The 10715-nt window shown below is 38.4% G+C and overlaps 1 protein-coding gene across 1 annotated transcript; it reads left to right on the top strand.

The window, feature by feature from the left end:
* The first annotated feature begins 728 nt into the window (after positions 1 to 728).
* LOC121996396 (deoxymugineic acid synthase 1-like) lies at positions 729 to 2706 on the top strand. Its single transcript, XM_042550359.1, has 4 exons — positions 729 to 1105; positions 1363 to 1606; positions 1701 to 1880; positions 2140 to 2706. The coding sequence occupies exons 1-4, from the start codon at positions 777 to 779 to the stop codon at positions 2362 to 2364; spliced, it is 978 nt and encodes a 325-aa protein (XP_042406293.1). The 5' UTR covers positions 729 to 776; the 3' UTR covers positions 2365 to 2706.
* Positions 2707 to 10715: the final 8009 nt, after the last annotated feature.

Below are 10715 nucleotides of genomic sequence, written 5' to 3'. Positions count from 1 at the left end.
TTAGTCTCGGATATCACTTGCAAGCACAACAGATCTTACCAAAAACATCAAATTGATCCCATGAGCACCAACAACCAAGGAGAACACTAATTTGTCCTCGACAACTATAGTTCAAGTGCAAAGACTTTGAGTTGAAAGAGAAAGGTGGCCTAAATCTTCTTTGGTAACAACTTATACGTGAAGGAGCTCCTTCCCATTCGCTCAAACATAGCCTGAATCTCTTTAGCGATAGCTCATATTTGTTTGAGAGGGGTCCAAATTGCCCTCAGGGCGTAGCGCAGACGGTAGGCGCATTGTATCTTTGGTGTAATGGTCAGGGGTCGATTCTCAGGAACTGACGATCTGAGGTTTATCTCGTTATGCGCCTATGGTCTATGTATATGTATGAACCTTTCTTCATATTCATGGGATCGATACTAGAGGGATCGTTAAAATAACATATCTATCTTTTTTTTTTTTTTTTTTTTTTTTGAGGGGTCCAAATCAACTCCATGTGACGTCAAGAGCACATTGACCTTGATCTCGATCTTATCTGATTGAGATTCCTGTCATGCGACAGTCTCTGTAACTGACAACTTGAAAAAGCTTATAACACTGCAAAAGGCCAAGCACGATGACGCATGCGCATATGTGTATTTTTTGTCATTACACTTTCTTCATAGTGGCAATATGCAAAATAATAATTAAAACAGTGAATTAAAAAACAATTTCTATTTCCTCTTCTCGTGATAAATCGTCACAAAGTGGGCACTTCGCAACTACCAGCGACCGCTAAAATGTCCAGCGCCATAGCAACAGTTCGTCTGAGCACCGCCGGCGGAAGCAAGGCGATGCCGGTGATCGGCTTCGGCACTGCGTCCTTCCCGTGGGGCGATCGCCCCGACGTGACCCGCTCCGCCATCCTCCACGCCATCGAGCTCGGCTACCGGCACTTCGACACCGCCTCCCTCTACCTGTCGGAGGAGCCGCTCGGCGAGGCCATCGCCGACGCCCTCCGCTCCGGCCTCATCGGCTCCCGCGACGACCTCTTCGTCACCTCCAAGCTCTGGTGCACCGACACCAGCAGCCCCGACCTCGTCCTCCCCGCCCTCAGGAAGAGCCTTCAGTAGGCAACATCCTCCTCAACAAACCTTCTCAGTTGTGCTTTATATCATGCTAATTTTGTCTTTAACAGTAGAAGGAAAAACTAAAACTACTATTATCTAACAATGCTCTCTTTTTCTATACCTCAAGCATTGAACTTCTTAACTTCTCTAGATGCATTCAATTGAAGTGCCACAGTTGGATATGTTGTCTCCTTCGTTAGATTCTGTGCCAAAGGGGTCTTCAGCTGAATCATGATAGCTTTTTTATTTGCTGCAGGAAGCTTCAGCTGGACTATCTTGATCTCTATCTAATACACTGGCCTATAGCCATGAACCCGACAAAAGATTACTCTGATCAACCTAAATGGGAGCTGTTTCCTATTGACCTTGTCTCAGTGTGGAAAGCCATGGAAGAGTGTCATGCCCTTGGCCTAACAAAGTCCATTGGTGTCAGCAACTTCACTTGCAAGAAGTTGGAAGCACTGCTGGATTTCGCAAAAATTCCTCCGGCAATAAACCAGGTGCATCGTTTGTTCGATAATTCTCCATTTCCCCCCCTCATTTTTGGATTAATCTAGAGATGGCAATGATGGAACTTGATTTCTGCCGAAAAAGGTGGAGGTGAATCCTGTTTGGCAACAAAAGAAACTGAGAGAATTCTGTGTGGCCAAGGGGATTCAAATCTGTGCCTACTCGCCCTTGGGAGCAAGTGGATCTTACTGGGGCAGTAACTGGGTCATGGAATGTGATGTCTTGCTTGAGATTGCGAAAAACAAAGGCAAAACTGTCGCTCAGGTATGCGTAATCTCGAATGTAATCAGTTTTGATACATAGATCAAACAATGCAGTGCAAGAAGTGTTTTTAGATTCAACACTAACAGCTTGAGGTTTCGAGCTAAGTAGTTAGTTAATCGATCTTGACAATGAATAGGTAAGCATAGGATCTACTCCACGCTTGCTTGAAATAAAAGCGCATATCGAAAACTAACCGAATCTGTATTTTCTCATCTCCAATGAAATTGAATTTAGAAACTTAAGTTTCCATTGTGCGCAGATTTGCTTGAGATGGTTGCTTGAGCAAGGAGACTGCATGGTTGTTAAGAGCTTCAATGAGAAGAGGATGAAGGAAAACTTGGAAATATTCGATTGGGAGTTGACAGAGGAGGAGAAGCAAAAGATTAGTCAGATTCCTCAACGCAAAGGTCATCCAGCTCTAGAGTTTGTATCAGAAGATGGGCCTTACAAAACTGTCCAAGAGCTGTGGGATGGAGAGATCTAATAAGGAGATTTAGATCTTTCTCCTGGTTATTTATAGTTAATTTCATGTTACGAAATGAACAACCCCATGGGCATAGCTGAGTTGGTAATCCTCTGGGTTCATTCTCTGGGTTCATCCTCGGATGGTAGATTTGTATCACAGGAGCAAAATTCGAATCCTCTGGGTTCATTCTCTTAGAAAATAAGTTCCTTTCACCTAGAAGACATTTAGTACCATGACTTACGTCTCTTCCACAAGGTCTTGGGATGAGCAATGAAGAGACATATGAGGTGAGCGTTATCATCTTGAAATGATCTTTTTTTATGAATGAAATAAAGTAAGTTGATATGGATGTTGTTTGCACTAGAAGTTTGTCATTCAAGATCATCCTCTTGTATGCCCAGTAAAATGTCACGTTATGTTAAATATGTTTACGAAAATCCCTTTACGATGAGTGGGGTCGTAATATAGGTGCAAGTATTTTGTTACGTTTATCGTAATATGATTTTTTTTATCAATAAACGAACAAATTAAAATCACTACAAGTGATGCAGTGATATAGGGAGGTCCATCTGATACGGGATCAATTGCCAAGGTAGAAGTTAAAGTTAAGATGTCAAAGGGCCGAATAGAGGAGGATTGCAACGGTAGGTCGGGACAGTCAGTGTCCGACCAGCGGGAGACATGTCCGAGCGGACCACTCGTCCAGCTCAGGATAATATGATAAGATAATCAGATGCTCAGTGCATAACAACAAGACACTGAGGAGACCAAAGAGCTTGTCTGATCAGAAGGGACAAGCCACTACAAGCAGTCACCGTAAGGAAGAGCGGTTGATGTTGACACAGCGGAGGGGTCCCGGCCGAGCGGCCAGCTCGCTCGACTAAGCAACGGGACCACTGTCGAATCTCTCAACATCCTTTTGGGAGATAGTGCCGCTGACACTAGGCATAGACAATTGACAGATCATACGGCGAAAGCTTCTACTGTCTCATTAGGAATATGCATGCCTTGTTAAGGAATGGTGTCAGGAGCACTTTCCTTACAGGTCCTTTCATAGGACATATTGGAGAACATACTCACACCTCGAGGAACGTGCACATCGCCCACCAGGGCTCTATATAAAGGGGGTCCAAGTACCAGCGGAGGTATGCGTTATTCACTGTTTGCACTAGGATTACTGCTGCTCAACTTTCTTCCACTATTCTGGTGACTGATTTGAGCATCGGAGGGCTAACGTTGGAGACCCCGTCCCTAGCTTGGCACTGACGTTACTTGTTTTGCAGAGCGGAGCGAGATCTACAACCGGTTAATGAAATCGCTACATCCCCAACTTTCCACCTTCCCGCTTTTAGACAAGATTAACAAGAATAATAGAATTTAACAATCAGAATTTCAGTCATTTTTATGCAATTAGGGATAGATTAGTGATCAAAAATTTCAATTGCTAGTATTTTGGTTGCTAACGTCATTTAGTGATAAAAATTTATTTTCATCACTAATTAACGACGACAATTGGTTTCCATTGCTAAAATTAGCAATGAGATTAAACGTTCATTGTTAAATATAACGACTAAATTTAATATTCGTCGCTAATTTAGGGACGATAAATTTATTTCCATCGCCATTTTAGCATAGCTACGTAATTAAATTGTCCACCACTAACTTAGGATAGAATTAGTGACGGAAATAAATTCTGTCATTAATTTTAAATTAAATTTTGACAGAATATCCTCTAATTGAGCTTTCAATCCTGTTTTACATTCAACGATACATTCAATGACAACATTAAACATCAAGAGTTACAACTAACGATACAGTCGACATTCACTATATACGCCCCCATGAGTTGCGCAATTATTACCTGCATGAGTGGTTGCTTCAATAGGTCTTGGAGTTAATTTTCAACAGATGCAAAATACCTTGTTGGGTGTCTGACCTCCTCATGAAAAGGGTCATTGTGCTAGGATAAATGTCCCTTGTGATTTATCCCCTTATAGAGAGTGTGGCACTGCCTTGGAGGAGCCACTAAGTTGACAGTTTCATCTTTTACTCGAACATTCACTATATCAACAAAACAAACACATATCAACAAATCAACGATACATTTAACATTCATTATATCAACAAAACATCGGACATGGTTCAAAAACTAAATATTTTCATCACAAAAACAAGGTCATATAGTTCAAATCCAATACATCTCGTAATAATAAAAAAACTAGTATATTCATCATCATTACTGTTGGGAGATTGTTGGTACAATTGTTTCTCGGCTCAAGGTTGACTAGTTTGACTAAGCTCGAGTAGATTCGAGCTTGAGTTTCGATGTTTGGACAATATATTATGGACAACATGTTCGGATAATATGTGAGAAAGGCCAAGTAGGTCAGTGAAAACCACACGTTGGTAAGGAAAGTCCAAGTGGGTCAAGAAGGACCTCACGTTAGCAATGAAAGTCTTAACTGTGATTAGGCAAAGGAAAGTCCAAGTGGGTCAAGGAGGACCATACGTTGGCAAAGAAAGTTCTAACTGTGGTTAGGCAAAGGAAAGTCCAAGTCGATTAAGGAGGACCGCACATTGGCAAAGAAAGTCCAAGTGGATTAAGGAGGACCGCACATTAGCAAGAAAAGTCCTAACTACGGTTAGACAAGCAAAGTCCAAGTAGATCAAGGAGAATCGCACGTTGACAAAATAAAACCCTAACTATGGTTATGTAAACGGGAAGTCCAAGTGGGTCAAGGGGGACTGCACATTGGCAAGGTAAAGTCTTAACTGCGGTTAGGCAAGAGGAAAATTTAAGTGGGTTAAGAAGGACCGTATTTGGTGATCGGAAGTTCAACAGAAAGTTTATAAAGCTCAAGTGGGTCAAAAGGTTGACCGAACACTTGGTGGAGAAGTCCCAACAAGTCATAGTTGACCGGAGATTGGGCAAGAGAACCCTAGATTTGTGTTAAGCAAGTTAGGGTTAGGTGAGTGCTATGTTAATCGATCAGTGGATTGATTGATCGCACTTCTCCATGACACAGAAACGTTCTCAATCGATCCATTGATCGATTGAGAGATGCACCAATCAATCAGTGGATCGATTGAGCGCACTTCTCCGCGACACATAGAAGGTGGCACAATCGATCAATTGGGTTATGCCTATTGATCGATTAGGTTATGCCAATATATCAGGTGATCGATTACATGCATTTTTCTATGCGGCAACCAATGGTTTCCCAATTGGTCAAGTGATTGTTTGGGAGGAGAAAATCATGATAGATAGAGAGTGGCTGGATCGATTGGCTAATCGATTGAGAGAAGACCATTGTGAGGTTTGACGGCTGGATTTGTTCGGATCTGATGTGGTAATCGATTGAGGATAAGGATAATTGATTAAGAGCCCTAGATCGTGAGATAAAGTCTTTGGCGAGATTCAAACAGTAACACTTCTTCTCCACTCTTCACTGCCTATTTTTGGAAGATTCAAGGCAAAATGCTATTGCATTTCTGAGTCTACAAGAGGCATCTACAAGTTACAAGAGATCGAGCAAGTTGTTCATTCATTTTCTTATTATATTTTCTTGTTAAGAGCTTGTACGAGATTTCTTCACATCCGAATATTTTCGAGAAGGAGTATTTTCATAGTAGAGAGTGTACTCTATGCAGATCCTTGGATTAGTCGCCTCATTAAGGTGGATATCAAGTAAATCTAGGTGTTAGCATTGCTTTGAGTGTTTTTCGTTACAACTCATCATTGAAGAAGTGATTGGTGCTAATCACCCCCCTCTAGCTCGCTTGAGTGTCCTAACAAGTGGTATCAGAGCGAGGTCGCTCTTCATTGGACTAATCGCCAAGAGAGAAATGAACTAGAGGAAGAAGAAGATATTGAAGTTTGAAGCTCTAATTTCAAAGTCAAGAAATTATCATCAAAAGTGCTTAAGTTCAAAATAGAGTTTAGAGACAAATTTGGATATGATATTCGAGCACCTCCACCATTCAACATGGGAAGATTCAACCTTTAGAAATCAAAGGTTGAAATTTTTTTAAAGATGGAGATAAAACAATGGTTTACTCTAATGGAGGGATTTCAAACTCTAATTGATAGAAAAGGGAAACTTCTCAAGAAGAAGAAATGGACCGAGGAGCAAGTCAAGAGATGTGAGGTCAACAAGAAGGTAACCAAATTATTGGTTAATTTATTACCAAGCATCATATTGCACAAAATTGGAGAATATCAAGAAGCCAAGGAGCTTTGGAGCAAATTGATAAAGCTTCATGAAGACCTATCCTCAATGGAATGCAACAACCAAGGCAAAGAGGAAAACTCTTTATTTCATGAGTATGAGAATTCTAAGGTTGGGAGGTACTCAACATCCGAGGAAGAAATTGAAGAAGTATCCACCTCAAGGATTGAGGGGGAGCGTTAATCTTTGACATTGGAACAAGAAGAATCCTCTACTTCTAGGTTAAATGAAGGAGGATCATATGCACCTCTATAAGCAAAGAAGGTATAATAATTTTAATTTGTAAAAATAAAAATCGTATTATTTACTTTGAGTGTAGGAAAAATGGACAATATAAGAGCAAGTGTCCAAAAATAACCAAGATGAAGGGTGAAGTGGTACTCAAGGGCAAGGAGAAGCCAAAGAAGGTCAACCCCATGATACCCAAGGGCAAAGAGCATATTGTGTGCTTTTCTTGCAATCAAAAGGGATATTATTGGAACTAATGTTCAAGGGGAAGAGATCCGACCAAAAAAAGAATTGGAAGCTTGAGTCAAGAGGAAGCTTCCAAGAACAAAACTAAAGTACCATTAGTTAATGGTATTTCCTTGAATAATGATAAAAAGCATGTTAGAAATAATTTTTATCATTTCAATGTTATTTATCATGAAAATAGAAAATATAAAAACCAAGGGTCAATTTTAAATCATTTATGCTAAGACTACCTCATATAAGATTAGGAAGGTAGATAACAATTTAGGCAAGAACTCTATGAATTTTAGATATATGCCTAAAAATAAAAATGCTAATGGAAATCAAGAAAAAAAAAAAAAAATCTAAATTTAAGGATTTAAGGAGGGGAAATCAAGTCTTAAGACTAAGGCTTGATAAATTAGAGAAAACCCTTAAGGACATGACAATTAGTGTCCAAGAGCCTAAGAAGAAAAATCTAGGGATAGATCGGCAAGAGCCATTTAATGGCAAGAGAGGTTTGGGATACAAATCAAAAATCAAGAAGAATATGCCCTCATACCATAGAGTTTCATATAGCTATGGAACTAACTCTAGGTCTAAGATTCAAGCCAAGGTAACAAGAGAAGTTATCTCTAGAAGTAACTTTAAAAATATTAGTGTGACTAAGGCTTCTAAGAAGCCTAAAAAAGTCACTAAGAAGGTCATAAGGGAACTTATCCCTAAAGTTGATCGCGAGGAGTCTAGTGTGATCAAGGCTTCTAAGAAGCCTAGAAAGTTCATTAGGAAGGTATTAAGGGAAGTTATCCCTAATGAATACCTAGAATATCCAAGGAACACTAATAGGTTTTGAGTTCCTAAGAGTGTGTTCTCTACACCCTAGATGAGTTTAGAGAGTGTGTCAATTCTAATGGGAAGGGTAGTTAACCCAACCTTGATGAAGTTAACAATTTGGGGGCATTTTCAAGGTATTGCTACACATTGAAAATGAAGGATTAATGTTTACTCTTTGGAAGAGTAAAATGCGATAAAATTTAAAGATTTGGACCTAATTAAATTGGCACAATTAGGATAGAAGTAAAAGAAATGCCAAGTTAGGATTTTGGTAATTGCTTAAGGAGATAAGTACAACTTAGACTTTATTTCTAAATTTAGTGATTAGTTAGGAATATGTAGATAGAGAATCTAGATATTTTATTTATGCTAAATTGTCATGATTGTGTGCCCTATTATATGTCATAACATCATTGTGTTTGCATTCATATGTTTATGAAAAATATCATATATCATGTCATACATGCATCATGTAGCCATGATAATTTTTCTTTTGAAAAACACTCATTTGATGTATGCTATAATCATTTTCATGCATTATTTTAACTTTCCTTTTGATTAAGAACAATGGCATCAATGACATCCTAGGTTGGATGATTAAAGTTTAAATGCCTAGTTAGATATACATGATCCTTAATTTTATGAAAAACCTATTGTACATCTTACAAGAACCATAGACTTGGCTTGTATGTATTTTTAAAACACATATACAAGTGAGATGTTAGGAGGATGAACAAAACTTAAAGTGGTGATTTAGTGCATTTTTTTTTGAGTTTAAGTTTCATCTTAACAATAGGTTATGAGAAGTCCAATCATTGGGAAAGCTAGTATATAATTCATGTGCATTTAGTCCAAAGAACATAGTTAAAAATTTATTTTGAAAAACATTTCAAAATCATTTTGGAAAATCTTGGTGAAGTCTATCTTTTGATAGGAATCACCATTGATTAATTAGGCACAAGTAGAGTGAAGCATTAAAGTTTTTCAATGTTTTTTAATTTTGTGTCAATCTTTGAAAATGAGAGCTATTTTCATAGAAAAATATTTTTCCATGATAGTATATGATATAAATAGTGTCTATGTAAAATTTTATGATTTTTTGATAATTATAGAATTATTTAGGGATTTTTAAAATTCGGTCTGGAATTTATTTCAAAAAATTAAAAATCCAAATGATCAAGTGATCAATTGGGATTGCTCAATCGATTCGATGATCGATTGAAGTGAGTTTTATACCAGCACAAAGACTCATGGACTCCATCAAGTGATTGATTAAATCATTGGAATCTATTAGTTGATCGATTAAGGTCACTTTAATCGATTTAAACCTAACTTTAATCGATTGAAAAGACTGTTTTTGGCTAAAATGGTCTGATTTCTGTCCATTAAACCTCGTTTAGTTGTGTTAACTATCCCTAACCCTAATAAATATATTTATAAGTATTTAAGAGTAGTTTTCTTGATGATAACAAGAAAGGAATTGTTAAATAAGACTAACTTAGAGTTTATGATGAGGTTTAATTTTAAAGTTAAAATTTGAACATCAAAACTTTAAAATTTGAATTTTCTAAAGGTTTAGGAATTTTAAGTCATTGTTGGTACAATGATAGAAGTTTGGTGTATGTTTTAAGGGGTGGTTCTTCCTTAAAGACATGATTTAACTTTATTTTTGGGATAAGGAAACAAAGGAAGGTTGAGAATCTTCACTGTTATGAGTGCTCGAGGATGAGTATTGGAAACAATGGAAGATTGAAAATCTTTATTTTGATGGATAGGTGCTCTAGGGTGAGCATACGATATATGTTCAAGGGTGAGCATATGATATAGGCTCAAGGTTGAGCATACGATATATGCTCAAGGGTGAGCATATGATACAATGAAGGTATGCAACTTTCATTGCATTTCTTTAACAAAATTGACTTTTAAGGGGAAGAGTTTTTGATATGTGTCAAGGGGGGGGGGGGAATATGGGTTTAAGTTAAAAATCCACATTCATGCTTCGAGCATGGGATGAAGTTGGAGTTAGGCTAATATAAGCTAGCTTAACTTAAACATATTGTCAAACATCAAAAAGGGAGAGATTATTGGCGCAATCATTCCTCGGATCAAGGTTAACCAGTTTGACTAAGCTCGAGTGAATTTGAGCTTGAGTTTCAATGTTTAGATAATATATTGTGCACAACATGTTTAGACAATGTGTTGTTGGACAATATGTGTGAAAGGTAAAATACGTCAGGGAGGACCATACGTTGGCAAGGAAAGTCCAAGTAGGTTAAGGAGGAATGCACGTTGACAAGGAAAGTCCTAACTGTAGTTAGACAAATGAAAATTCAAGTGGGTCAAGGAGGATCGCACGTTGACAAGAAAAGTCTAAGTGGGTTAAGGAGGACAACACGTTGGTAGGGAAAGTCCTAACTACAGTTAGGCAAAGGAAAGTTTAAGTAGGTCAAGGAGGACCGCATATTGGTAAGGAAAGTTTAAGTGGGTCAAGAAGGATCGCACGTTGGGAAGGAAGGTCCTAACTGTGGTTAGGCAGGTAAAGTCCAAGTGGATCAAGGAGGATTGTACATTGGCAAAGGAAAGCCCTAACTGTAGTTAGGCAAAGGGAAGTCCAAGTGGGTTAAGGGAGACCGTATGTTGGCAAGGTAAAGTCCTAACTATGGTTAAGCAAGAGGAAAATCCAAGTGGGTTAAGAAGGACCTCACTTGGTGATCAAAATGTTGGTGCAATTTACACTAATGATCTAACTCAGCTTTTGATGAATGATAAGTGAATAAAATTAGAGTGTTTGTGGTCTAATTATTTTACTAAGTGTGCAGTAGTTAACGGGTCTAGAGGACTTGAGACTGGGCTGAA

Source organism: Zingiber officinale, chromosome 6A (genome assembly GCF_018446385.1).
Source record: "Zingiber officinale cultivar Zhangliang chromosome 6A, Zo_v1.1, whole genome shotgun sequence".
In the NCBI taxonomy this organism is placed as follows: Eukaryota; Viridiplantae; Streptophyta; class Magnoliopsida; order Zingiberales; family Zingiberaceae; genus Zingiber; species Zingiber officinale.
Note: the sequence above shows the minus strand (reverse complement) of the source record. Positions and strands in the feature narration are given on the sequence as shown.